The sequence below is a fragment of the Ochotona princeps genome, chromosome 24 (genome assembly GCF_030435755.1).
Source record: "Ochotona princeps isolate mOchPri1 chromosome 24, mOchPri1.hap1, whole genome shotgun sequence".
Lineage (NCBI taxonomy): Eukaryota > Metazoa > Chordata > Mammalia > Lagomorpha > Ochotonidae > Ochotona > Ochotona princeps.
The window spans coordinates 24703935-24731245 of record NC_080855.1 but is presented as its reverse complement, the minus strand read 5'-3'; the positions used below and the strand labels follow the sequence as shown (position 1 = coordinate 24731245).

General features: G+C 59.6%; 4 protein-coding genes across 8 annotated transcripts; all 4 read left to right on the top strand.

The window, feature by feature from the left end:
• Positions 1–817: 817 nt before the first annotated feature.
• KIF22 (kinesin family member 22) lies at positions 818–14903 on the top strand. 2 transcript variants are annotated; one of them, XM_004587135.2, is made up of 14 exons: positions 818–967; positions 6322–6517; positions 9046–9173; positions 9282–9436; positions 9628–9837; positions 9932–10162; positions 10245–10398; positions 10490–10625; positions 12698–12866; positions 13241–13406; positions 13694–13761; positions 14348–14560; positions 14641–14700; positions 14775–14903. In XM_004587135.2, exons 1-14 carry the CDS (start codon positions 910–912, stop codon positions 14820–14822), a joined length of 1992 nt encoding a protein of 663 aa, XP_004587192.2. In that variant the 5' UTR covers positions 818–909; the 3' UTR covers positions 14823–14903. The 2 variants fall into 2 exon arrangements, with proteins under 2 accessions (XP_004587192.2, XP_058536485.1); XM_058680502.1 differs by lacking the exon at positions 818–967 and adding an exon at positions 1113–1253.
• A 641-nt stretch (positions 14904–15544) lies between these two features.
• Positions 15545–20483, top strand: MAZ (MYC associated zinc finger protein). Of its 4 annotated transcripts, XM_058680508.1 has the most exons (7): positions 15545–15673; positions 16299–16385; positions 16474–17327; positions 17685–17748; positions 18025–18196; positions 18907–19131; positions 19432–19573. In XM_058680508.1, the coding sequence occupies exons 1-6, from the start codon at positions 15638–15640 to the stop codon at positions 19107–19109; spliced, it is 1416 nt and encodes a 471-aa protein (XP_058536491.1). In that variant the 5' UTR covers positions 15545–15637; the 3' UTR covers positions 19110–19131; positions 19432–19573. The 4 variants fall into 4 exon arrangements, with proteins under 4 accessions (XP_058536491.1, XP_058536492.1, XP_058536489.1 ...); XM_058680509.1 differs by lacking the exon at positions 18907–19131 and having other exon boundaries at positions 15549–15673; positions 19432–20483; XM_058680506.1 differs by lacking the exon at positions 15545–15673 and having other exon boundaries at positions 15863–16385.
• A 544-nt stretch (positions 20484–21027) lies between these two features.
• On the top strand, positions 21028–24235 carry PRRT2 (proline rich transmembrane protein 2). The gene is made up of 4 exons (XM_004586878.2): positions 21028–21575; positions 22222–23113; positions 23490–23622; positions 23764–24235. Exons 2-4 carry the CDS (start codon positions 22295–22297, stop codon positions 23772–23774), a joined length of 963 nt encoding a protein of 320 aa, XP_004586935.2. The 5' UTR covers positions 21028–21575; positions 22222–22294; the 3' UTR covers positions 23775–24235.
• A 970-nt stretch (positions 24236–25205) lies between these two features.
• On the top strand, positions 25206–27305 carry PAGR1 (PAXIP1 associated glutamate rich protein 1). Its single transcript, XM_004587134.3, has 3 exons — positions 25206–25961; positions 26128–26210; positions 26907–27305. Exons 1-3 carry the CDS (start codon positions 25501–25503, stop codon positions 27104–27106), a joined length of 744 nt encoding a protein of 247 aa, XP_004587191.2. The 5' UTR covers positions 25206–25500; the 3' UTR covers positions 27107–27305.
• Positions 27306–27311: the final 6 nt, after the last annotated feature.

Genomic DNA, 27311 nt, shown 5'->3' with positions numbered 1-27311 from the left:
CAGGTTAGAGCCCACTCAGATCCCGTGGCCCCAGCTCACTCACTCACACACACCCGTCCTGTGTCGGCCGACGTGGCTGCCCCTGAGCACAGACTCACCCGTTCAGACGTTGCCCCTTTCCCACCAGAGGCGTCTGCGTCCCTGGGTCCGCGGTCCACGCTCAAGCCTCGGAAGGAAACCCGACACCTGCGGGGGCTTGTGCTTTGGAGTCCCCAAGCCCGGGTCGCGGGCTCCGGACCAGGGAAGCAGGCGACCTCGGGGACAGCAGGACCCGTGTTTTATCCTGTTCTTGAACAGACCACCAGGGAGTCGCCAGCCACCTGTGGACAAGAAAGGACCGATATTCCTCCCAGACCGTCAGCCTGGATCATTCCAAAATGGCTGAGCCCCGCCGGTGTGTTCTGTCAAGCTTTAAATAAGAATGCGGACGCAAGCAAGAAGTACGGGCAAAGGCAGTCAGCTTAGAGCTGTTAGAGTTTCATCCCCTTTTGGTTCCCGCGGAGTCGTGGTAAATCGCCGGTTTCCCGAAACTTGCTAACCTCCCTGTGATTTCTCTTCGGGCTCGTTCTCTGCTTCGTCAAGTCTCCACATTGCAAACCCCCCACGCCTGGAAATGGCGCACAGCCGCTTCCGCCAATTACCACCGAGGCAGATGTCTAGAGCGCCCGGTGCCGCGGTCGTGCGCGCGCGGCAACGTCAACGGCTCCGTGACGGGCGCACGCAGGCTCCCTGCGCCAGGGGAAGCTTTTTCTTGAAGGACCCGGAGGCGAGCCGCTAGAGGTTGGTACCGCAGCGCTTCGCCAGCAGGGACGTCTGGCAGCGGGTAGTTTTGATTGGTGGAGCACGGGCGGGGGGCGGGGCCCAGCAAATTCGAACGGGAGAGGCGGGCGGAGGGAGGGAGTGACTGGGATGGATGCCAGGGCCTCGGCACACCCCAGGCGGCGCGGGATGGCAGCGGCGGCCTCAGGTACGGGGCTCTGGCCTGGGGGAGGTCGGATCCTGAAACCTGGAGCTCTCGTGGGGTGATGTTGCCGAGTCTGGTCGTGGCTCGGCGTGTTGTCGGGGAGACGGGAACGGTGGGGGTGCGGGGATGGGGAGCTCCCCACTTTACTACCGGTCCGCCTCGTTCTGCGCTCGGGTCGGTTGGCGTTAAGGGGGAGAGGCCCGGCCCCGGTCCTTGTGGAGCTTCACTTCTGTGGAAAGATGCCTGGAGCCATCAGGGGGAGACCAGCTGAAGGGAACTGGGGCCGCAGGTGTGTTTTGCGGGGTGAGGAAAGGACTGTGGGTAGAATCCAGTGTTTGGGTACGAGGAGCTCCCTGGAGAGGCGGAAGTTGGGTCCGAGGTCCAGACCGAGCTGCAGCTGGGGCAAGAACGGGAATGGGAAAGGAGGGAGCCGGGGGGAGAGGGCGAGCTTCTTCATCAAATCTGAGGCTGTTCAGTCACTCCCCTTCTGCCCCCAGCCCCCCCCACTGCCCGAGTGCTGGAAGGGCAGCAGAGTGAACTCATTAGAGTTCGCAGTTAGGGAGAGAAGTCGGGGAGGCTGCAGCTGTGTGGAGTGTACAATATACCTGCTTGGAGGAGCCACAGAGAGCTATGGGCTGCCTGACCACGCTGGAGGAGGATGGTCCTTTCTACAGGGGAGGGGGCTGTTGGGGTGTGTGTTTTAAATATTGTTTTTATTGAAAAGACCAGTTTACAGAGAGAAGGAGAGACACCACTTCCAACCACTTCCGTCCACTCCATTCGGTTCACTCTCCAAATGGCCACAGTGGACAGTGGCTGGAACTGGGCCAATCAGGAGCCAGGAGCTTCTTCCAGGTCTCCCATTGGGTGCAGGGACTCAGGGCCTTGGGCCATCCCCTGTTTTGCTTCCCAGTCCATAAGCAGGGAGCTGAATCCAAAGTGGAGCACCCGAGACATTAACCAGTGCCCTAATGGGATGCTGGTGCTGTAGGCAGATTAGCCTTCTATGTCACAGAGGTGTCTCGTGTTTTTGTTTGTTTTTAAAGAATGGTGATTATTTTATCTCAGTCACTTAGGAGATAGAGTGGAAGCAGCAGTGACAGAGATGTTCCAGGGAGCAAGAATGAAGGCTTGGGCCCAGCATGGTGGCCTAGTGGCTAAGGTCCTCTCCTTGAACACACTGGGATCCCATATGGGCACCGGTTCTAATCCTGGCAGCTCCACTTCCCATCTAGCTCCCTGGCTTGTGACCTGGGAAAGCAGTCGAGGACAGCCCAAAGCCTTGGGACCCTGCACCCGCATGGGAGACCTGGAGGAAGTTCCAGGCTTCTGGCTCCGGATCAGCACAGCACTGGCCATTGCAGTCAGTTGGGGAATGAATCATCGGACGGAAGATCTTCCTGTCTCTCCTCTCTGTATATCTAACTTTACAATAAAAATAAATAAATCTTTAAAAAAAAAAGAATGAAGGCTCATAGGTGTGAGAGAACTTAGGAACCACAGGGACTGAGCTGTGCAGTGTCAGGAGCGGAGGGAGGATTGCAGAGGAGGCCGGAGGCTGGGGAGCAGGGTGGAGTAGTGGACTCATTTACAGATCAACTAAGAAAGTTACAGTTGTGAATAATTGACTGGTTGGAAGAGAAGAGGTGGAATTACAGACCCATCTTGGTTGGCTTCACTCACCGTGGGGGCAGAGGAAGAGCTGAGACTACAGCGGGATGGGGCAGGGCTCAGTTTAGAACGGGGGGAGTTGGAGGTACCCGAGATGCCAGCACAACTCAGAATATGGATGTGCAGGGGAAAGGATTATGGCATGGCGACTAAAGCCACAGGCTGGGAGGCTGGCATCCCATATGAGCACTATACCCAGTTCATATGGTTCTATACCCCGCGGCTCCACTTCCTGTGCAGATCCTTGCTGATGTGCCTAGGAAAGCCACAGAGGATGGCCCAAGTGCTTGGACCCCTGCACCCATGTGGGAGATCTGGAGGTAGCGCTAGATTGGTGATTTCGGCCTGGCTGTTGCAGCCATTTGGGGAGTGAACCAGTAACGGAAGATTCTCCCTTTCTCTCTCATACTCTCTCTTTAACCCTGGCTTTCAATTTTTTTTTTTTTGAAGATTTATTTCTTTTTGTTGGAAAGGCAGATTTACAGAGAGAAGAGACAGAGAAAGATCTTCCCTTCCATCTGCTGTTTCACTCCCCAAATGGCTGGAATGGCTGGAACTGAACTGATCTGAAGCCAGGAGCTAGGAACCTCCTTTTGGTCCCCCCTCTTTCTTCCCTCCCCCATGGGTATAGGGTCCCAAGGCTTTGGGCCATCCTTCACTGCTTTCCCAGGAGACACACAGAGCTGGATGTGAAAGTGGAGCAGCTGGGACACTGACTGGGGCCCATATGAGATGCTGGTGCTTTAAAAGATCCCCCCCATCCCACAGTCAAAGTAGAGTTACAGAGAGAGACAGAAATCTTCCATCTGCTGGATCATTCCCCAAATGGCCCAGGGCTGGGCCAGACCAAATCTAGGAGCCCAGAGCTTCTGTCAGGTCTCCCATGTAGGTGCAGGAACCCAAACGCTTGGGCCATCTTCCACAGGAGTCTTAACATGTGTGCCACAATGTTGCCCCCTTCCCTCCTGTTGTTATTTTTGTAGAGACACTGAGGTTGCACAGTTAGGCCACCTTTCTGAGATCACACAGCCAGTAGGTGGGATGGTCTCTGGCTCCAGATTCATGGGGATTCAAAGCGCAGGTGGTCCTGGGCCCCACATGGTAGCCTAGTGGCTTAAGTCCTTGCCTTGTACGCCCGGGATCCCATATGGGCACCGGTTCTAATCCCGGCAGCCTGCTTCCCATTCAGCTCCTTGCTTGTTGGCCTGGGAAAGCAGTCGAGGATGGCCCAGAGCCTTGGGACCCTGCACCCGCATGGGAGACCTGGAAGAAGACCCAGGCTCCTGGCTTCGGATCAGAGCTCAGCTCCAGCTGTTGGAGGCCACTTGGGGAGTGAACCAGTGGACGGAATATCTTCCTCTCTGTATATCTGACTTTCCAATTAAAAAAATCAGCCTTAAAACAAAAAACAAAGTAAAGGTGCTGTGGGGGCCTGCAAGCTGACGTAATGCACTTTGGAATCAGACTTTGATTTGAAGCTCTCATTAACTTGACTTTGGGCCAGTTAGCTGATCCAGTCATGCAGAAATTTCATCTGCAAAGTGGGGGATGTATATGAACACTTTAGCCAAGCATAGGATGCTGTTCTAAGCACTTTAGATGAATTAGCTTAATTCTTCCTTAATGAACAACCCAACAGATACTCCTGTTTTATAGGTAAGAAATTAAGGCGGAGTTAGAGAAGGAGAGGTCTTCCACCCACAGGTTCACTCCCCAAATAGCTGCTATAACCGGAGCTGGGCCAAGCCAAAGCTTAGAAGCAAGAACTCATCAGGGTCGCCTCCGTAGGTGCCAGGGCCCTGTACCCGGCTATAGTCTATTGCCGTCCCAAGTGCATTCAGAGGCAACTGGATGGAAAGTGGTGGATTTGTTTGACCTGGCACTCATATGGGTTGCTGGCATTGCAGGTGGTAGCTCTGCCTGCTGTGTCACCACACTGCATCTGCCATCTTATTCTCTGAAACCCTGGGCTGGCGAGGCGGAGGTGGCACCTGTGTGTGTTAGGCAAGTCAGTCCTGCCGTGCGCCCCTCATGTTCTGTCTGCGTGCGTGTACATCTGCATGTGTTCCCCTGCTTGGTCCTGACTCTCAGGATTACCGTGAGAACCAGGTGGCCAGGTGCTCTGTGAGCTGTTTGGTGATGAGGGGTAGGGGGTTAGGAGATCCATTGTGGGGGGTGTGGGGGAGGGTTATGTACTTATTTTTAGTTAAAAGGCAGTTAGAGTAAGAGATCTTCCATGAAGCCAGTAGTCAGGAACTCCATTGCTTTTCCCGCTTGGGTGGAAGGGGCCCAAGCACTTGTGCCATCCTGTTTTAAGGATTGAATCCAGAGTAGCCAGGACTTAAACTAGCACTTGTGGATGCTGGGATTGCAGATGGTGGCTTAACCCATTGTGCCACAATGCCAGCCTCTCCGATTCCGCCCCTATAGGTAACTTTTTGTCTTCTTTTTGTCTTGCTGTGTCGATGTTGGTCTCTTATGCCAGAACAACATTTGTCTCCTCTGAGGCCTGTAGGTCCCCAGCTGGGAGGAGGCAGGCAGAGTTGGCCCACCATGGAAGGCCATGGGCATCCTCATTAAAAGCAAATTTGGGAGGGGAGGAGATCTAGTTTGAATTCTGCTACCAGCTGCAAACTGTGGAATCCACGCTACCCTCCACAGTAGTATACAACTCAAAAGACAGTTTCAGATTACTTAATCCTCCCAGAAATACACTTAAAGTCTTTGTCTTTGTTGTGCTTTCTAAACATATTTATGTTTATTTGAAGAGCAGTGAGAGATAGCAGTCTGAGGTTTTTTTTCCAACCACCAGTACATTCCTGAAAATGCCTGTGATGGCCCTGTTTGAGCAGAAGCACAGAACTCAATGCAAAGTTCTCTTATGAGGGTGCCAGGGCCTCGGGTACTTGAACTGTGCCCTGCTGCCTCCCATGGTACTTGAGCGTAGGAAGCTGGAGCCGGAAGCAGAGTGGGGACTCCCACACAGGCCCACTGACAGGAGATGCGGGCCCCCCAAGTGCGGCCTAGTGCCCATGCCCATCATCTCTCCAAGTGACCTAGATTTAACCTGTAGAAGCAAGCTCAGTGGAATGCTTATAAGAATTTCTTGTCAGGGCCTTTTGCAGACTGAGCTGGGACAGCAAGGGCTTGCCAGCTGCTCTGCAACCTGATCCCTGCCAAACAAAGAGGTTGAGTATGGGTGTTTTTTATAAATGCAACCATTGGAGCATTACAGAATGGGCAACAAGAAAAACAGCCACGCAGTCCTTGCTCAGAGAAAACTACCATGAATGGTTAGGGAGCGTGTTTGGGTACCTCTGTGTATGTCTAAATGCAGGTGAGGAACAGAGAGAGAGTTCATTATCTGGATCCACCTGGGGCTGCCTGTCAGCTCAGTCCTTGGAACAGCTCTGAGAAGCTGACCTGCCCATCTTGGCCCATCAAACGGTCCCATAGCTAAACCCAGGCACTTGTTAGAAGTGCAGGATCTGGGGGACTGCAGCCAAACCTATACTTGAGCCATATCTTCCAGGATATTTGTGTATTCACCATGGCTGGAGAGGCCTGCTTAGCACTCCCTAACCTCTCGTCAGGGCTGCCCACGGCAGAGCCAGGGTAAAGTGCTCCCCTGTAAATGAGCTATGACCACCAAGCTGCGTGCCTAACACTTTCCTTCTCTCTTCCAGGAGCTGGTCGCTGTCGGCTAAGCAAGATGGGCACTGGCCGCCGGCCGCCTCCAGCCCGTGTGCGGGTGGCTGTGAGACTGCGTCCCTTTGTGGATGGGACAGCCGGAGCCAATGACCCGCCTTGTGTCCGGGGCCTGGACAGCTGCTCTCTGGAGGTCGCCAACTGGAGGAACTATCAGGAGACTCTCAAGTACCAGTAAGGACCAGGCCCCCCTCTCTTGTGCAGCTATCAGAGCTGCCTCCCAGGCCCACTGTGATGGGTCCTATCAGGACTGCTGTGGGGAGGGAGTCAGACACGCCTTGCTGGGGAAGCAGACACAATGGGGGAAGGAGCAGCGAGGTAAGCACCACTAAGGGACCAGTGGGAGGGGCTGGGAAGCACCGCCCAGACTGTAGCTGGGCAGCTCCCTAAAATTCCCACTGGGAAGTTCAAGTTCAAAGGCCTAAGGCCTGTTCTAGGCTAGGGGGTGTGGAATCACAGCCTGCAGATCCAATCTGACCAGTAGTCTAGTTTTTTCTTGTTGTTGTTAAGATTTATGTGTTTTTATTGGAAAGTCAGATATACAGAGAGAAGGATCTTCCGTCCACTGGTTCACTCCTCAAGTGACCGCAACAGCTGGAGCTCAGCTGAAGCCAGGAGCCAAGAGTTTTCTTCCGGGTCTCCCACGCAGGTGCAGGGTCCCAAGGCTTTGGGCTGTCCTCGACTGCTTTCCCAGGCCACAAGCAAGGAGCTGGATGGGAAGTGGAGCTGCCGGGATATGAACGAACAGGCAACCATATGGGATCCCGGGCAGGCAAGGCGAGAACTAGCTACTAGGCTACTGAACCAGGCCATTTTTTTTAAGATCTGTTTATTTTTACTGGTAAAGTCACATCTGTAGAGACAAAGGAGAGACAGAGACAAAGATCTTCTATCTGCTGGTTCACTTCCCAAGTGGCCACAATAGTGGCATTGCCTATTCGAAACCAGGAGCATCTTCCAGGTCTTCCATGCAGCTGCGAGGTCCCAGGGCTTTGGGCTGTTCTTGACTGCTTTCCCAGGCCACAAGCAGGGAGCTGGAGCTTTGGTTGCACAAATACTAAAATTGGAAGCAGGGAGCTGGATGGAAAGTGGGCCACCGGGATATGAACCGGCACCCATATGGGATCCCATCACATACAAGGCGAGGTCTTTAGCCACTAGACTACCACCCGGCCCCAGTAGTCTAGTTTTATCACGGGTCCTTGATGGTGGTTTCCCAGGTGCAGTGCCTGAGGCTAAGGAGTGGAGGGAACCATGGGGCTTACAGACGCCAGAATATCTCCTGTTTGGCTCTTTCCAAAAGAAGCTTGCCAGCTTCATTATAGGCCTGTGACAGTTGGGCTTCAGTTTCTTTCCAATCCCATCTCCCCTACCCCATACTAAATGCCTTGCTGTGGCCTAGGCCACAGCTTCTCCGAGTGTGGTGGAGGGGCCATGGGCATGTTGTATGGTCACTTCCATCCACTGGTTCACTCCCTAAGTGACCGCAATGGCTGGAGCTGAGCTGATCTAAAGCCAGAAGCCAGGAGCTCTTCCGGGACTCTCACGCAGGTGCAGGGTCCCAAGGCTTTGGGCTGTCCTCGACTGCTTTCCCAGGCCACAAACAGGGAGCTGGATGGGAAGCGGGGCTGCCAGGATTAGAACACGTTCAAGGCGAGGACTTTAACCACTATGCTATCGTGCCAGCCCTCTCTCTCTCTCTCTTTTTTAAAGATTTATGTATTGGAAAGTCAGATTTACAGAGAGAAGGAGAGACAAAGAGAAAGATCTTCCATCTGCAGGTTCACTCCCCAGGTGGCCACAATGGCCAGAGCTGAGCTGATCTGAAGCCAGAAGTTTCTTCTGGGTCTCCCACACAGGTGCAGGGTTCCAAGGCTTTGGCCCATCCTTGCCTGCTTTCTCAGGCCACAAGCAGGGAACTGGATGGGAAGTGGAGCCACCAGGATTAGAACCGGCGCCCAAGGGGATCCCGGCGCGCTCAAGGCAAGGACCCCAACCACTATGCTATCACGCTGCGCCCAAAAGAAATTCTTAAAAAAATAGCACAGAGGGCCCAGTGTGATAGTTTAGTAACTAAAGTCCTTGTCTTGCATGTGCCGGGATCCCATATGGGTGCTGCTTAATGTCCTGGCTGCTCCACTTCCCATTCAGGTCAATGCTTCTGGCCTGGGAAATCATTAGAAGAAAGCTCAAAGCCTTGGGACCCTGTACCTGCGTGGGAGACCCAGAAAGAAGTTCCTGGCTCCTGGCTTTGGAGCGGCTCAGCAATGGTCGTTGCGGCCACTTAGGGAGTGAATCATCAGATGGAGGATCTTCCTTTCTGTCTCTCCTCCTCTGTACATCTGCCTTTCCAATAAAATAAATAAAATCTTAAAAAAAAAAGAATTTCTTTTTTTTCTGATGACAAAAATCTTCTTTCGTGAAGTGGAGTCCTTTTCGTGTATTCTCATCATTTCCTGAGTCCCAGTAAATTCCAGGTCATCTGCCAATCCCATGAGACTGCAAAGCTCCCGAGAGCAGGGGAGGCCTGTGTGTCTCTGTATTCATAACCCCAACCCAGAGGCTGTGGCAGAGCAGGCACTTCGTGTGCCTATTCAGGTCTCGTGCAGCCACAGTGATAAACATTGTTAAATCCAAGGCCAGTTTCCTCCAGCTGCGGTGGACATGGAGCCCCCAGCTAATTCCTTCCTTCCTGCCAATAGGTTTGATGCTTTCTATGGGGACCGAAGCTCTCAGCAGGATGTGTATGCAGGCTCTGTGCAGCCCATCCTGCGGCACTTGCTGGAAGGGCAGAATGCCAGTGTGCTCGCCTATGGGCCCACAGGGGCAGGTGAGAGGGGCAGGACGGGTAAGCGGGTTGGCCAGGCAGCACTGTGGGGCACCAAGGCTGAGGGGCGTGAAGAGGCAACCCTCAATGCATCCTCCTCTCTTCCCCCAGGAAAGACCCACACGATGCTGGGCAGCCCGGAGCAGCCTGGCGTGATCCCCCGGGCACTCATGGATCTCCTGCATCTCACCCGGGAGGAGGGGGCCGAGGGCCGGCCGTGGGCTCTCTCTGTCACCATGTCCTACTTAGAGATCTACCAGGAAAAGGTGATGCCCCCTTCTGGGCTGGGGAGGGAAGAGGCAGCAGGGTCTAGAGTGCCCAGTCCTGGGGCATTGTGGCAGATGGTGTCACGCCAAGTGTCCAGCACAGGACAGGAAACCCAAGTCCTAGGAAGAGAGTGGCCAGCCTGGGTGTGGAGGGCTGGCCACTCGGCACTCACCTGGCCGGGCTTCGACAGGTGTTAGACCTCCTAGAGCCTGCATCTGGAGACCTGGTGATCCGCGAAGACTGTCGGGGCAATATCCTGATCCCGGGCCTCACGCAGAAGCCCATCAGCAGCTTTGCTGATTTTGAGCGGCACTTCCTGCCTGCCAGTCGGAACCGGACTGTGGGTGCCACCCGGCTGAACCAGCGTTCTTCTCGCAGTCACGCCGTGCTACTGGTCAAGGTGAGGTCTGCTGGCTGTTGCGGTGGCCCAGGAAGCTCTGCGGAGCCGGAGTCAGAGTTGGGGTTAAGCCTGAGGCCTTCATGCTTGTCCCCAGGTGGACCAGCGGGAACGCCTGGCCCCGTTTCGCCAGCGGGAAGGAAAACTCTACTTGATCGACTTGGCTGGCTCAGAGGACAACCGGCGCACGGGCAACCGGGGCCTGCGGCTCAAAGAGAGTGGCGCCATCAACACTTCCCTCTTTGTGCTGGGCAAGGTGGTCGATGCACTGAACCAGGGCCTCCCTCGGGTGCCCTACCGCGACAGCAAGCTCACTCGCTTACTTCAGGTCAGGCCCAAAGGGGCTCCCAGGTCTGCTGGGTGGTCAGAGCTAGGCAAACTGGGCTTCTGACCTGCCCGCTCTGCCTCAGGACTCACTGGGTGGCTCGGCGCACAGTATTCTCATTGCCAACATTGCCCCCGAGAGGCGGTACTACCTGGACACGGTCTCCGCGCTCAACTTTGCTGCCAGGTCCAAGGAAGTGATCAACCGGCCCTTTACCAATGAGAGTCTGCAGCTCCATGGTGAGTGCCCATGGACAGCTGGGGTGTTGGCTGGAGCCACCAGGCCTCAGCCCACAGGCTGACTGCCCTCCTCCCCACTCTCGCCTCCCAGTCTTGGCACCTGTTAAACCATCTCAGAAGGAACCACTAGGCCCCTCAGAGGCCAAGAGAGCCCGAAGCCCCGAGGAAGAGGAGCTCGAGAGCCCTGAGCCCACAGCAGCCACAGCCTCTGGTTCCCCGAAACTCAGGTGAGCATGAGGCCCCAGTGGACCCTGCCTACCACATGCAGCTCAGCGGAGGGCAGCAGTGTGGCCTAGCAGGGGTGGCAGTGTGGTCTCTCAGGTCCCTGAGCATCGGCAGCTGGGGACTTACTGCTCTCCTGCTGAATTCACCCTAAGCCTCCACGTTATTCCAGGCTACCGCCCAGTGGGAGGCCATTTCCTGGGCCTCTTAGCCCACTTCCCTCCATTTTCCAGCCACCCCTTCCTCCCAGGCTTTAAGCAGCTGCTGGGGCAGCTGTTTGAAGGGGAGTACTTATTGTGTCTCCTCAAGGAGTGTCGTGGATCGAATCTTTCTGGTCCAAAGGAAATGAGCTGGCTGCCTGAAGCCCCTCAGGCTCTGAGCTAGATGCCAGACCTCAGGGAACTGGGTGTGGTCCTAACACTGATGTTTCTATTTTTCTTTTCTTTCTTTTTTTAAGATTTATTTATTTTTATTGGAAAGGTAGATTTACTGAGAGGAGATAGAGAAAGAAACATTTTCCATCCATTGGTTCACTCCCTAAGTGGCCACAACAGCTGATGTTCAGTCGAGCCAAAGCTAGGAGCCAGGAGTTTTTTCCAAGTCTCCCACACGGGGTGCAGGGTCCCAAGGCTTTGAGCCATCCTTGACTGTTTTCCCAGGCCACAAGCAGGGAGCTGGATGGCAAGTAGAGCGGCTGGACGTAAACCAGCACCCATATGGGATCCTGGTACATGCAAGGCAAGGACTTTAGCCATTAGGCTACCGTGCTGGACCTAACATTGCTGCTTCTACTTTTATCCCTTTTAAGCTACTGACCCACTTCTCAGTGGAGATTGCCACCAGTGCTATGTCAGTGTTCTTGCTTTCTGAACCTAGCAATGGGCCCTTTTTGACTCCAGTGAGCCAGTGTAGCTGTAACTTTGCCCTATCTTAAGTCCTAACACTTCAGCAGGGGCTAGCACCATTGAGGAAAGTGGCATGCAAAAAAGTGTGAGTTCACTCATCACCCCCTCAGTCATGTCTGCTTCTCCTGCTCCATGTACAGAGTTTGAGCTCACATGCCCATGGGTATCGTGCATGAACAGTACGCTCGCTGCCCAACAGGCCCTCTGGGCACTGGGGTGCCAAGACCATCCCTCTCCTCAGGTGCTCAGTTTTGGGGAAGATAGGAACATCCATGGGTTCTGCATCCTGCGCATGCACATACTTCCTGTCTACACTCCCCGAACAGTGCAGCAGGTCCCAGTTTACATGGCGCTGTCCTAGCTGTTGCAAGACCCCTCCTCCCACCCCCGGAGATGTCTTGGAGTGTCTGGGGGCATGTTACAGCAAGGACTTGGCATCTTGGGATTCTGGCATCCTCAGCTGTTCTGGGATGACTGTCTCCATAGATAACGAGGGCTGACTTGTCCAAGGCCACGCAGACAGGGCAGGAGGAGCCATGAGGAAATGACTGGTGTGTTGCACACACAGCTTCCAATGTGTTCCTCTAAGGCCCTTGCATCAGACAGCAGGACAGAGGGGCTAGTCCACAGGGTAGCGAACAGGACGGCCAGTGACATGGGGCATCCTCATGGGAGAGTGACTGACAAATGAGCTACCAGGTATGAGGAGGTGGGGAAATGCCAGGCGGAAGGGGAGGATGGGAGACTTCATGCTGCATGGGATGTGAGGACCCTGCTGGGACAGGCCTCTCCTTCTGCCCACAGGAGAAGGCCTGGCAGCTCAGGTCTGCAGTGGCTTTCAGAGCCTGCTAGAGCTGACCTCCTTCGGGGACGCCTTCCCTGACTGCCTCTCCGCACACACAGGCCCTCAACCCTGTAGTCTCCCTTTTTCTTAGTTTCCTCATCAGACAGTAAGCGCCCCCAGCACAGGGTCTTGTCTTCAAGTCCCTAACACCTGGCACTCAAGACTCCTGGCAGCCCCGAGGTATTTTACCTGAAAGAGCCTGTGTCCAGAGAGGCCAGGAAACTTGCTCAGGGTTGTCCAACAACCTAACCTTGGGGTTTGGAACTGCAGGATGCAGCAGTGTGGTGAGGGCTGAGGAGATGTGCGGGAGTAACATCTGTCTGTTCAGCCCCCTGCAGGAGCTCAGGAGCATGGATCCAGCTATGCTGGAGCGCCTTCTGAGGTTGGACCGGCTGCTGGGCTCCCAGGGCAGCCAAGGGACTCCACTGCTAAACACCCCCAAGCGAGAAAGGATGATGCTTATGAAGACAGTAGAAGAGAAGGACTTGGAAATTGAGGTACATGCTGGAAACTGGGGGCTGGAACACACATAACGTTCCTCATCACCCCCTCCCCTGGCCTTGAGGCAGTTCTTCAGATGGGATAAAGGACACTTAAGAGGCTGGACCTAGAATCTATTTTTCACCTGAGCTGGAAAGTGCTGGAAAGTTTTGTTTTGGTGAAAGTAACTGAGACATATGTGAGGATATTAGAGAAGATTCCAAGTCAAAGGAAGAAATGTTGACGCTGAATTTCCTAGATTCCGTTCTAGCTTTAATGGACTGCCCGGCCAGCTTTCCCTGCATGTCCTGCCTGGGTGTTCTTTCATGCTCACCCTAACCTGCTGCCCTCAGGGTGGGTCTGAGTCCCATCTGCCTCATCCTCCCAACAGAGGCTTAAAATGAAGCAGAAAGAATTGGAGGCCAAAGTGCTGGCACAGGAGGCTACTGACCCAAAGAAGGAGAACTGCTCTCCCACAGCGCTCCGGCTCCTTCCTCGTCGCACAGTCACAGCCGCAAACCCCCTGAAGAAGGCTGTGGTGATGCCCCTGCAACTGAGTAAGTCTGGGTCCGGTGTGGGTGTTGGGGGAACTGGCTCGGTCCTGCCTGGAACATGGGGGTGGGGAGGATGAGGAACAGCTGGCACAAAGCTGGGCACTCTGCCCTCATCAGCCTATGGTCAGGCCACCAAGGCAGGACTGCTTCTGCTGCAAGATCAGCCGAGAGCACTCTGTGGGTGTCTACAGGTGTAAGAGAGGCCCTAGGCCACACCTCTCCCCAAGTGGCTGCCGGGGAGGGTGAAAATGATAGCCTCCCTAACTCCAGCTCACCATTCCTGCTTTCAGTTCAGGAGCAGGCGGCTTCCCCAAGTACAGAAATCCATATCCTAAAGAAGAGAGGCCGGAAGCGGAAGGTGAGACTAGCTGTGGCCCCAGGCTACCCCTGGAGTGAAAGTGGTGGGCAACTGTAGGGAGAGACCTGGTGACAAGTCATGAGAAGGGAATTTAGGGTGAAACAAGTGTGGCTGTGTGACCCCACACCTGTTGCCTCCTTCCCCTTGGGGCTCGTGTTGCACCTGCTTGCTACAAACTTAGAGCACAATCAGGAAAATGACTTTGGCACCCCTTCACACACACAGGTCAGTGTGCACACACGTGCATGGGTGGGTGAGTAGAACTATCCCAACTGAGCTGTCGTCGGGGATGGCTTTGCCAGGAGTAGAAGGCGGCTTCCTTGCTGGAGGGGGAGGGACAGATTGACTTTTGTACTGGAAATGATCTCCACAGTAACTATGAGAAAGGGACTAGTGTCACCGCGGTTTCACAAGTTGGAGAGAGTGAAAATTCACCCAGAGTGGCAGAGGGAAGGATTGTGGGGAGACACTTGATGCAAGGGGGAGAGGAGAGGGCCGGAGGGGGCCGCTGCTAGCTGGGTTCCAAGCTCTGGCAGAGCAGGCGAGGCGCTGCACACTCATCCCTCCGCCCCTGCCTGCCTGCCAGCTGGAGTCCCTGGATGCCCCCAAGCCCGAGGAGAAGGCTGAGGACTGCTGGGAGCTGCAGATAAACCCCGGGCTGCTGGCTCAGGGCCGCCAGAAAATCTTGGATCTTCTGAACGAGGGCTCCGCTCAGGACCTGCGCAGCCTGCAGCGCATCGGCCAGAAGAAGGCCCAGCTCATAGTGGGCTGGAGGGAGCTGCACGGCCCTTTCAGCCAGGTGAGGGCGGGAGCGGGAGCTGGGGGGAGGCGTGTGCCCTGGCCTAGGGCTCTTCCCCCATGGCTGCCGTCCCGCCACAGGTGGAGGACCTGGAGCGTGTGGAAGGCATATCCGGGAAGCAGATGGAGTCGTTCCTGAAGGTGAGGTCCTGCCCCGGCCCTCCCCGCCCGGCTCGGCCCGCGCTAACGTGGCTCCCTCCCCTCCTGTGTTGCAGGCCAACATCCTGGGTCTCGCCGCCGGCCAGCGCTGCGGCCCCTGCTGACTGCTGCCACCTCCCGTTCTATTTTTATTATCCTTGTGTCAGCGAAAATCCTTGTGTTGTGTAAATACAGTTGTTACGCTGGTGCCTCGGCCTGATTTTTGGGGTGGGCGGGCCACGGGCTCCGCGAACGACCCCGGAGGGACGCCATCTTTGGGGAACCACGACCCAGCGCCGGATTGTAAATAAAACCTCTGGAATGGGGAGGGGAAGAGACGGCGGCCGAAAGGAAACAAAAAGCTGACGCGAAGGCCGGAGACGGCGACCGTTAGCCGGGCGCGCGCTCGGAGCTTGGCCCCGCCCCGCCCCCGGCGCGCGCGCGCCCCTCCGCTCCCGCTCCTCGGCGAGGGCGACCTTGTGCGCGTGCGCGCGGAATAACGGCCGCTGGCGGGCTGTGGGGGGGGCTGGAGTCTTTGAGGGGGGGGAAGAAGAACGAGGCCGCCCCGTCTCCCGCGCGCCCACCACCTGCGCCAGCGTCAGCCAATCAGCAGTCGCCTCCGGGGTCTCGCGCTCGGGGCGCCTCGGGCTGCTGGGCGGCTCCCTCGGCCCTCCTCCCGCCACGGGCCCTCCCCCGCCCGCCGGCCCCGCGCGCGCTCGCGCTCGCGCCCGCTCCAGCCTCCTGTGTGTCCCCGCGCCCCCCGCCCGCCCTCCCCGCGCGCAGAGTGCTCCGCTCCCCCCACCCTCCTCCTCCTCCTCCCCCCGCCCGCCCCGCGCGCCTCCTCCTCGGCCCCCTCCCCCCGCGGCCGCCGCCGCCGCCGCGGCCTCCTCCTCCTCCCGCCCCAGGGCGAGCGCGAGCCACCTCCCTCCCTCCCTCCGCCATGGATCCCAGCAACTGGAGCAGCTTCATCTTCCAGGTAACAACCCCCTCCCCCCGCCCCCACCCCCTGCCCTCCCGTCCCACCCCCCCTCCGCGCGCCCGGTGCGCGCGCAGCTGTCCCCCTCCCTCCCTCGCGCCCTCCCCCGCCCTCCCCGAGGCGCCGGCTGGGCGCGCGCGCGGCGGGGGCCGAGGCTGCTCCCTCGCTCCCCCCACCCCGCCCCGCCAGGCTCCAACCGCCGCCGCCGCCGCCGCCACCGCCGCCCGGGCCCCCGCCCCCGGCCCCGGCCCCCGGCCCCGCGGGGCCTCCCGCCCCCACCCAGGGGGCGTCGCCGCCGCCGCCGCCGTCGCCGCGCTCCGCGGCCCGCAAGGCGCCCTCCCTTCGCTCCCTCCCTCCCTCCCGCCGGCCGGGGTGCGCGGGCGGCGGGGCGGCCCGCGGGCCATGCGTTCGGCGCGGCCCAGCCCGGCCGGCCGGGGGCGGCGCCCCGAGCCCGGGCCCCGCGCGGCCCGCGCCCCCGGCCCCCGCTGAGCCCCAGGGGCCCCCCACCGTGGCCGAGGCCATGTTCCCCGTGTTCCCTTGCACGCTGCTGGCCCCCCCCTTCCCCGTGCTGGGCCTGGACTCCCGGGGGGTGGGCGGCCTCATGAACTCCTTCCCGCCACCTCAGGGTCACGCCCAGAACCCCCTGCAGGTCGGGGCTGAGCTCCAGTCCCGCTTCTTTGCCTCCCAGGGCTGCGCCCAGAGTCCATTCCAGGTGAGTAGGGGCCGGCCGCGGCGGGCTGGCCGGGCCGGGAGGGCGCCGACCCGCGGCCGCGGCCCACCACGGCGCCTTGTCTCCGCAGGCCGCGCCGGCGCCCCCCCCCACGCCCCAGGCCCCGGCGGCCGAGCCCCTCCAGGTGGACTTGCTCCCGGTTCTCGCCGCCGCTCAAGAGTCCGCCGCCGCCGCCGCGGCCGCCGCCGCCGCCGCTGCCGCCGTGGTGACGGCGCCCCCGGCCCCGGCCGCCGCGTCCACTGTGGACACAGCGGCCCTGAAGCAGCCCCCGGCGCCCCCGCCGCCGCCCCCGCCCGTGTCGGCGCCCGCCGCCGAGGCCGCGCCCCCCGCCGCCGCCGCCACCATCGCCGCCGCCGCCGCGGCCACCGCCGTCGTCGCCCCGACCTCGACGGTCGCCGTGGCCCCGGTCGCGTCCGCCTTGGAGAAGAAGACAAAGAGCAAGGGGCCCTACATTTGCGCTCTGTGCGCCAAGGAGTTCAAGAACGGCTACAACCTCCGGAGGCACGAGGCCATCCACACAGGGGCCAAGGCTGGCCGCGTCTCCTCTGGGGCCATGAAGATGCCCACCATGGTGCCCCTGAGCCTCCTGAGCGTGCCCCAGCTGAGCGGAGCCGGCGGGGGAGGGGGCGAAGCGGGGGCCGGCGGCGGGGCGGCCGCGGTGGCCGCCGGCGGCGTGGTGACCACCACGGCCTCGGGCAAGCGCATTCGGAAGAACCACGCGTGCGAGATGTGCGGCAAGGCCTTCCGCGACGTCTACCACCTGAACCGACACAAGCTGTCGCACTCGGACGAGAAGCCCTACCAGTGCCCGGTGTGCCAGCAGCGCTTCAAGCGCAAGGACCGCATGAGCTACCACGTGCGCTCACATGACGGCGCTGTGCACAAGCCCTACAACTGCTCCCACTGTGGCAAGAGCTTCTCCCGGTGTGCAGGGGGCTCGGCCGCCGCGGCCGGGGGCGGGCGGGAGGGAGGCGGGGGCGGCTGGCCTGGACCCGGCAGGCAGGCACGGCTGGGGACGGGGCAGGAGAGCCCCTCCCCGGGAGGAGGGAGGCGAGCGCTCCGCTTGGCAGGGAGCGGGGGGTGGTACTTGGCGAAGGAGGTGGGCCTATGGGTGGAGGGAGAGCCTCGGGTGGGAGGAGGAGGAGGTGGAGGAAGCCGAGGTCGAGGGGAGGGGTTTCCTGCTCCCGCTGGCTCCGGAAGCCCTGGGAGGCGAGGAGGGGTGCGCTGGCCGGGACGCACACACCCCCTGAGCCCTAATCCTGCTCCCCGACGTGTCCCCAGGCCGGATCACCTCAACAGTCACGTCAGACAAGTGCACTCCACAGAACGGCCCTTCAAATGTGAGGTAGGAAGCCCGCCGCCTCCTGTCCTGGTTTTCATCGGTTTTGATCCTCATGGTAGCTGTCTCAGTTCAGCCTCTCAGACCCCCTTTTTCTCTCTCTTCTTTTTGCCTTTTCACTCCATTGTCTCATTCCTCCTCCAAGGCCTCATCATCTCACTCCCATTCCCTACAGCTCCCACAGCCCCAAGGCGCTGACGCCTTTAGTCTTACTCCCTGCTCCCCACTCCCTGAAGCTTTAACGCTCCTGTGACACCCCCCACGCCCCTCCCCCCTCCCCAGAAATGTGAGGCAGCTTTTGCTACGAAGGACCGACTGCGGGCGCACACAGTACGACACGAGGAAAAGGTGCCATGTCACGTGTGTGGCAAGATGCTGAGCTCGGCTTATATTTCGGACCATATGAAGGTGCACAGCCAGGGCCCTCACCATGTCTGTGAGCTCTGCAACAAAGGTACACACATCAGGGGGCCAGGAGGGCCAGGGTGGGCACGAAGCCAGCGGGTGCTGGAACCAAGAGCTCGTGGCATCTATAGCCCATTGGGAAGCGAGCAAAGCAATATGGGGCCAACTGAACGTCACCAAGTTCTGAGAAGTTGAGGTGGCAATGGGGAGACCATCTACTAGAGAGGCCAGCTCATGGGTGGGCAGGGGCAGTGGGACGAGGCCCCAGGGAGAAGCAATCAAGGCGGTCAGGCAGGCTTCCTGCTGCAGAGCCACAGCTTCTTGTGTCCAGCACCTAGGCTAGTGGAGGCCCTCTGCAGGGGCTCTAAGCCTGCACCTGCTGCCATGGCAGGGCTGCCTTTTTTTTTTCTTTGGTAACTTGTTCACTGAGGGTCTGGGTTAGGGCTGGGGGGTACTTGGGGGGGGGACACAGCCGTCTCTTCTGAGGAGCAACCTTCCAAGTAGCTAGGAGCCAGTGACTGCTCATCCTGGGAGAGGGAGCACTGTAGGTGGCCAGGCTGAGAAGTGGGTATCACCCAAGCTGGGCCTCCCCACCCCCCAGCAGCTGCAGGCAGACAACCCCACACTATCAAGGATATGGGGGGAGGAGGACAGGGCCATCTGAGGAGGGCGTCCCCAGCCTGGGAGAACAGCCCCGTCTCTGGGGTCTCCACCTGGCTGACCCCCATCCCCCATCCCAATCCACCCCACCCCCCATAGGCTTCACCACAGCAGCATACCTGCGCATCCACGCGGTGAAGGACCATGGGCTCCAGGCCCCGCGGGCTGACCGCATCCTGTGCAAGCTGTGCAGCGTGCACTGCAAGACCCCTGCCCAGCTGGCCGGCCACATGCAGACCCATCTGGGGGGGGCCGCCCCCCCTGTCCTGGGAGACGCCCCCCAGCCACAGCCCACCTGCTGAGGGGGACCCCCGCACCCACCAGGCAAGGCGTGGGGCATGGCTGGGGGGATGAAGCGGGAGGGTGGGACAAGGGGGCTCCAAGGGCCCACTAGGGGAGCTCAGGAAGGCCAGGGACACCCCCATCTGTCCTTCAGGTTAGGGAGACTGCGGGGACCAAGCAGGGCCCCTCAGAACTGCTCTGTGTGGGTGAGGATGCAGGCCAGAGGCTCTCGGGACCAGACAGGAAGTTAGCAACGGCTGTGTCCTGGGGAAGCAGTCTGGGGGACGGGCGAGGTGATAGGCATTCAGCCTGCACTGTGCTCTTGTGTTCCCCACCGTGCAGGTACCGGCGAGGTTTGTCCAATGGCGGCGGCGGCAGCAGCAGCGGCAGCAGCAGCAGCAGCAGCAGTGGCAGCCCCTCCCACAGCTGTGGGTTCCCTCCCTGGGGCTGAGGGGGTGCCCGTGAGCTCCCAGCCACTTCCCTCCCAGCCCTGGTGAGCCCCAGGTTGGTGGGCGGGAGGGGAGAGTGGAGGGATGTGCTTTGGCACAGTCTCCTCAGCCCTCTGCTCACCAACTCCTCACTGCGTCCCCACCCACCCGGGAGCCTCCTGCAGGAAGGAGGAAGGCGCGTTTTCTTAGGGGATTGGCTAGGTTTTCACCATTTGTCTCCTGCTCCTCTCCCCCTTGCCCCAGAGATGACCCTACACTCACCTGTGCCCTTGGTTTGTGTTGAAGCCCCCCTGGACCACGGGCCGGGATGGCAGAGGACAGGAGCAGCCACTGCCCTTCCCCTTCTCCTCTCTGTCACCCCTGCCCGGCCCTCCCAGGGGCTGCGAGTCTCTTCTGTCACAGCCCTCACTCCTTCCGGTCCTTTCCCTCACTACTGTCTGCTGCCCCTCCCTGGGGAGTTGGTGCTTTCTTTTTGTTTTGTTTTGTTTTGTTTTTCTTTTTTTTTTTTTCTTCAGGGGGAGGGAGGAGAGGAAGGAGGGAATCAAAAATTCTGTCCTGGGAAGGGAAAGGTGAGATTCGAGAAGGGACAGACAGGAAAGGTAGAGGTGGTACTTACTGAGTATCTGTTGGGGGGAGGTTAGGGGAGCAGGAAGAGGAGCTGCCAGGGCCAGAGGTAGAACAGGAGGGGGCATCGAGGGGGCCAGGGTAAATGAGAGGGTCCAGGACTAGAGGTGCTTCCTGGGCAGGGGGAATGCAGCCATGGGGTCTCCCCCTTCCCTCTCCACCCCAGCTCCAGCCCTGGTCTGGTCTCTTCGCCCCTTTCCCCCACGACAGAGCTATGGCCCTGGCCGTGTCATCGTGTTCCTGTGTCCCCTGCATGTCCCCCGCCCTCCACCCCCTCCTTTTGCGCGGACCCTATTACAATAAATTTTAAATAAAAACCTGTCTCTGTTTCTGGGTTGAGTGAATTTTTCCCAGCCCCAGGAGACTATCCCCCAAAGGTCTGATGTCATGTCCACCTTTTCTCAGCTCTGAGTGGCCCATGGTTCACACTCCCACCTCTCCCAGCTGTAGCAAGGATTTGGGATGCAAGGGTCAAGACTCCAGGGGTGTTGGCGAACAAGTTCCAGGTCCCCCTGCTCTGTGGGGAATCCCCAATCTGGACTGGCCCAGATGGCTGGTGGACGGCTACACTGTGTGCCCCACTGCACCCTTGCTTTTGCTCTGGCCCTGTCAGAGTAACTGCACACCCTTCAGGCCTTGGCAGGCGCTGGTGGATAGTGTAGCTGCAGAAAGCCTCAGGCCCTAGGGCTAGGAGCAGTCTCAGTCCAGACTAAGATGCACTTGGCCCCTGGCTGTGCGCACGGTTCAGTCTGCCCAGGCACCTAAGGCCCAGCCCCTTGGTGCTGCTCCAGGCCACCCTTGCAGCCCCAGCCTAGCCCCTGTCCCAGCCTTCCAGTACCTGTTTGCTGCTTCCTCGAGGGGGGGGCGTCAGGAGACCGCTCATTCTGCAGGCTATCTTTCCAAACCCCATACTGCTGCTATGCAGCCAGCCCCTTTTGCCCCCTCCTCCTGCTGTGGAACTGCCCCCAACCAGTCCAGCCAGTCTGATAGGTCCTCATCCATCTCCTCTGAGACCCTTCTCCGTTTATCCTCACTGGGTCTCGGCCAGGACCCCTGGTGACCGTTGGCGGGAGGGGCCGAGGACTTAGGAAGGAGGTGCCCCGCCAGGAGGCGCGCGTGGGAGGGGGCGCGAGTGGTCCCCGGGCCGGTTGCCTGGAAACGCGGGGCCTGGCACGCGAGACTCCCTTGGGCTGGCCGGGAGGGGCCGGAGGCGTGCGAGGGGCGGGGGCGGCGCGCAGCACTGGAGCGTAGGGGAGGGGACGGGAGGCGAGGGGACGAGCAAACGGGAGGAGAGAGAAGGGAAGACCCGTCGCCTCCCTCTTTCTTCGCTGACTTGCTCCCTCCCGGGCTGCGGCTGCTGCAAAGGCAGCAGCAGGGGCTCGGCGGCGGAGCTGGCCGGAGGCCGGCGTCGAGGTGAGCCGGGGACAGACTGAAGCTGCGGGTAGGAGTGGACCGACAGACGGCCGACGCCTGGCGGGCGGGTTGCACGGGAATGCGGGCGCCTGGCGGGGAGGAAGGTGCCGGCCCACTGAGGATGAGGGAATCCCTAGGAGAGGGGCCAAGAAGGGGCTCTCAGAGGAGCTACCTCGGCACCCCAGGGCGGGGCGGGGGCGTCGGAACCTGAACCACGCAGCAAAAAAAACCAAAAAAAACAAAAAAAAAGCCCTGCACTCCCAGAGGCGGAGAACGAGGATGCAGAGGGCGTGGAGTGCGTGTCGGGTCCTCTGCCGTCTGCTTGGCGGAGTTGGCCGGGTGCCTGGACAGCTGTCTGATTTGGGGGTGCCAGTGCCTCTACTGGCCTGACGACCCCCGGGGAGAGTCCTGTTTGTAAAGGGTTGATTCTCCCCCCCACACCCCGGGGGGTGGTGGCTCGCAAAGCCTCGGAGAAAGACATTCCTTCCTCAGGGGTATCCCACCCCAAGGAAAGGAAGCCCCAACTTTTCTCCCTCTCCCTAGAGGTAGCAAGAGGCTGGCTGGGAGACAGGAGCCTGGCCCTCTTGGGGCTGCAGCATTCAGCGCGCCCATTGCCTCCTCACACGAAGCCTGTCTCCTCTTTCAGGATTTGCTTCCTTTTCTACTGGCCATCCTCCGCCCGCCCGCAGGGACCCCTCTCCCCTTGCCCCTCTGTCAAGATGGCAGCCAGCACCTCCGAGGTCTCTGAGATAAACGAGGCGGAAAGGAGTCCTGAGACCCAGCAAGAAGGGCCAGGCCCCTCTGAAGCCCCACCAACAGGGGTTCCACCCCAGCCCGAGGCCCCCCAACAGGCAGACCCAGACCCCAACGTGGCCCCCGTGGACTCAGGAGAGCCAAAGGCTGGGTCAGCTCCTGAAACCTCTGAGACCCCAGCCCAGGCCACAGACCTCAGTGTTAGCCCAGGAGGGAACTCCAAGACCAACTCCAGTCCCCAAGAAGCATGCCAAGAAGCAGCCTCCACAGCAGAGGAGAGCAGGGAGGCCCCAGCTGCAGATCAGGGCTCCGAGCTGCAGCCGGCGACCCCACCTGAGCCAGCCGCAGAGCCTGCTCCCCAGCCGGAGGAGCCCCAGCCCAGCCTCAAGCCGGCTGTCCAGCCAGAATCCCTGAGCCAAGACCACACCCCTGAGAGCCTGACCAAGAATGAGGGGGGAAGGCAAGAAAATGGGGTAGTGGTCCCACTCGAGGCTGGTAATGGGAAAGAGGGCCAAGCCCCCCAGCCTCACTCCCCACCCCCAGCCAACGGGGCTCCCCCTCGGGTGTTGCAGCAGCTGGTTGAGGAGGATCGAAAAGGAAGAGCTCATGGTGGGCACCCGGGATCTCCCCGAGGTAGCCTGAGCCGCCACCCTAGCTCCCAGCTGGCAGGGGTGGAGGGGGGCGAAGGTACCCAGAAACCTCGAGACTACATCATCCTTGCCATCCTGTCGTGTTTCTGCCCCATGTGGCCTGTCAACATCGTGGCCTTTGCTTATGCTGTCATGGTGAGCCCCACGGGACCCTGGCCCTGGGCAGGGGCGGGAGGGGGGAGGCCTATCACCTGTCTTGGCTCTCAGTGTCCTGTTGGCCACCGCTGGCACGAAACCACACGAGTAACCATGCTGTCCCTTCCCCTCTCTGCAGGGATCCCACTTCCCCAGGGACAGGGCCCTTGCTTACCTCCTTCAGGACCTGGCTGTGCCCTTCTCCAATGGGTGGGAGAGACCTCTTGCCCTGCTGCTTCAACCTTCCCCCTCCCCGGTCCCCACAGTGCCCATGGGACTGGATGACTGTATCTCTTTCTCTCTCTCTCTCTCTTCTTACCTGCTGGGCTGCCTTCTCCCAACCTGAACCGACCTATGCACTACTCCCTAACCCCAGTCTCGTAACAGCCTGCAGCAGGGGGACGTGGATGGGGCTCAGCGTCTGGGTCGTGTGGCCAAGCTCTTAAGCATCGTGGCACTGGTCGGGGGTGTCCTTATCATCATCGCCTCCTGCGTCATCAACTTGGGCGGTGAGTAGAGCTGCGGGACAAGCCGGGGCAGGCTGGGGGGTTGTGTGGAAGGCGGCCTTACTAACCCCTGCCCTGCTCTCTCCTGTCTGTCCCCTCGACTTTGTTGCCCTGTCTCTGTCTTCCCCCCTTCCTTTCCCACAGTGTATAAGTGAGGGGCTCTGCCCCCACACTCCGAGACTTTTCTTCTTCCTGTTGGGAGCTGCCATGGGTCCATCCCTCCCCTGGTGGGGGGAGCCCGGTCGAATTCCCCGGCCCCCACCCCTAGGACGAAGGGAGCCCCAGCGGCCTTGTTTACAGCTCCTCTCCCGTTCCTGCATCCTACCAGGCTCCTCTGCCAACCGTAGGCCTCCCACTGCCTGCATTTCTGCCTGCATCCCCTCTGGCCTCTGGGCCTGCCCCTCCCTGCACTTCCGGAAACCTCTGTGAACATCTTCCCACTCTGTGCTCCCTCCTGAGCTCCCCGCCTCATCTGACCCAGTCTTTCCCACCTAGTGGTGTTGTCCTTGTCTTAAGTCCTCTCCTCCTTGCCTTTCTGCCACCCACAGTCTCTTCCAGCCTCCTCATCTCCCCTCAGCACCCTTTTCTCCACCTGTTCATTCTGCACTTAGATCAGGCTAGGATCACTTCTTGGCTTTTTGGCTAAGATCAAGTGTAGATCAGGCTAGGAGAGGGGAGAGGAGGGGAGTGGTCTGGGACAGTGGGTTTCTGGCCCGGCACGCTGACTGTTCTCCACCCGGCCCCCCACACACAGCTTGGCCAGCCAGGCTTCCCGTGCTAGGGTGGTCTGCCAAGCACTGTCTCTGAACACCTTGGAGGGAGGAGGGGCGGTCCGAGTTGACCCGCCCACCTGGGCTTTCAAATCCCAAGTTTCTTTCTTGAAGGTATTGGGGTTCAGGCTTGGTACAGAAAGAACCCAAACATTAGGACCAAAGCTCCCCGGGGGTGGACAGGGAGCGAGGGAAGGGCGGGGAGCGCTGCCGTTCCTTTCTAGGAGGGAGGTGTGGTGCACGCAGCAACCTGCTGAAGACCCAGCTACCTTGTGGGTCGGGACTGGCGGGGATTCTGTTTTCTAAAAAAATAAAAAAGAAAAAAAAAGAAAAAAATCTGAAGGAGGATAAAACTAGGTAAACGGATTCTCCCTTTTTGTATGCTGGATGCTGCATGAGTCTGAAACACCAATAAACGGAGACTGCATGAGAGGCGCCTCTAGTCTCATCCCTGCGTCGGTCCCGCCCGGCTAGCGGTGCTGCCGCCTTACAGGCAGAGCCCAAGTGGGTGGGGTGTACGCATGCGCCGTCTCGGTGGCCATCTTTAATGTGGGCCAAAACCTGTTGGCTGCCCCACCCACTCACCCCCCCCCAGCGTCGGTCTGCGCATGTGCAAGCCTTCCCTTGCTTTGCGTCTCCCCAGTAGCTTTCACTAGAGCATAGCCTCCCGCGCCATTTCTGTGCGCCTGCGCACTGTGACCCTGCGCAACCCGGGAGGCGGGCGTTAGGTTCAGGTGCGTACAGCAGCTAAGTCGTCGGGGCCCCAATTCCAGGCCTGGGGAGAGGGCTCCGGGCACCGGTGTGGAGCGAGGCCGGTGGAAAGGCAGGAAGAGTGGGCCTGCCCATCGCCGCCTCAGAAAGTGCTTGCTGCGGGTTCTTGGAAACGCCGTAGTACGGGACCTCGGGCCGTGGGCGGGGTCCTTGGACGGGACCCCAGAGTCCCCTCCCGGGGACTGGCTTTCTGGCCGTGAACGCTGCCAGTAGACCCTGACTGGTTAGAGACACTCCTTCAAACCCCCCTAGGAAGCCCCCTCCCTGGGCGGGGCAAGGACCCCGGCTTAGGCCTCTGGTATCTCTTGTCACCTCCGGGTTCCCTTGTCCCTAAGGGCCTATGTCCCTGGCAGCCGCCACGACGGCACCTCTGTCGGAAGAAGGAGAAGTGACCTCCGGCCTCCAGGCTTTGGCCGTGGAGGATACCGGAGGCCCCTCTGCCTCCGCCAGCAAGGCTGAGGACGAGGGGGAGGAAGGCCAGGAGGAGGCCGAACGGGGGGGATGTGGGGCGGAGGAGGTGCCAGGAGAAGCCCGGAGCGCTGCTGGGGAGGAGGCAGCGGAGGGAGAAGCCGAGGACTGGTGCGTGCCCTGCAGCGACGACGAGGTGGAGATGCCAGCGGAAGGGCAGGCCTGGATGCCCCCGCCTTCTGAAATCCAGCGGCTCTATGAACTGCTGGCTGCCCATGGCACCGTGGAGCTACAAGCCGAGATCCTGCCCCGTCGGCCACCCACTCCCGAGGCCCAGAGCGAAGAGGAGAGATCAGATGAAGAGCCGGAAGCTAAAGAGGAAGAGGAGGAAAAGTGAGGGCAGGCTCATCACCTTCACACTCCATCCCTGGACTCTGCTTCCCAATGCCAGGGACAGGGGTGGGAAGTGGGAGGTGGGGGCAGATGGTGGGATGAGCAGGCCTGTCTGCGGGTGCTGGGAGGAGGACCACCACTCACACACTCTCTCTGCCTCTGCCAGACCACACATGCCCACGGAATTTGACTTTGATGATGAACCGATGACACCCAAGGACGCCCTGATTGATCGGAGACGCACGCCAGGTACACACAGCACGGCTCCCTTCCAGAAGCCTTTGCTTGATGCTTCAGGTGCCACCCTGCAGGTGGCTGCTGGGGCGGGCCCCCAACCCACGGCACAACAACACTTTACAGATAGCTCTGTTGCTGGTCCCTCCCCTTCCTCACTTGCCGGAACCACAGCCCTGTTCTCTGATCTGGTTCTCACCCCTAGTGTCTGACTTTGCAGTCATTCCTGATCTGTTACCCAGACCCTTGAGCCAGCAGCAGGTGCCATGAGCTGGCTCTGCCTCCCCCACATTACCAACCCCATCTGCTGCCGCCCCATTGACACATCTTCCTCCAATCCACCATCCCGCCTGGGCCAGCACACGAGCCGGTCTCCCTGCTTCCAGTCTCAGCCAGCAAATGATTCTTTAAACACCAGTCATGTCTCTGTTGGAAATGCTCTAGAAGATTCCACATCTGGGGAAGGAAGCCTTCAGGCCCCCTTCCCTCTCCATTGACCGTCTCTGGGACTTGGTCCTTCCCTCTCCATTGACCGTCTCTGGGACTTGGTCCTGCCCCCTCACTGGCAGGCACTGCTCACGTCTTGCGCTGATAGCCTTCCTACAGTTCCAGAGGTTTCCCTGCCCACCCCTTATCTCAGAACTTCCGGGCAGAGGGAGGGCTGCCTCCTTCAATCCCTCTCGCATTTCTTACCTGCCCCTTGTTATCCAGGGAGTTCAGCCCGCAGCCAGAAGCGGGAAGCCCGCCTGGACAAGGTCCTCTCAGACATGAAGCGACACAAGAAGCTAGAGGAACAGATCCTTCGCACTGGGAGGGACCTCTTCAGCCTGGACTCGGAGGATCCCAGCCCTGCCAGCCCCCCACTTCGGGCCTCGGCCAGCAGCCTCTTCCCCCGGCAGCGAAAATACTGATTGCTGGCCACTGGAGCCTAGACAATCCTGCAAGGGGGTGCCGGGAAGGCCCACACAGCTCCTTGCAGGAGAGGGGGCATGTGCTGTTTGTTTTGTTGTTGAACATGGACTCTAGGGGCCTGAGCTAAAATAAAAGATGCAGTGTTCCTGTCTCCTTGAGATAGCTGAAGCGGAGAGCCCACATGGAAAATTAAAGCCAAATGGA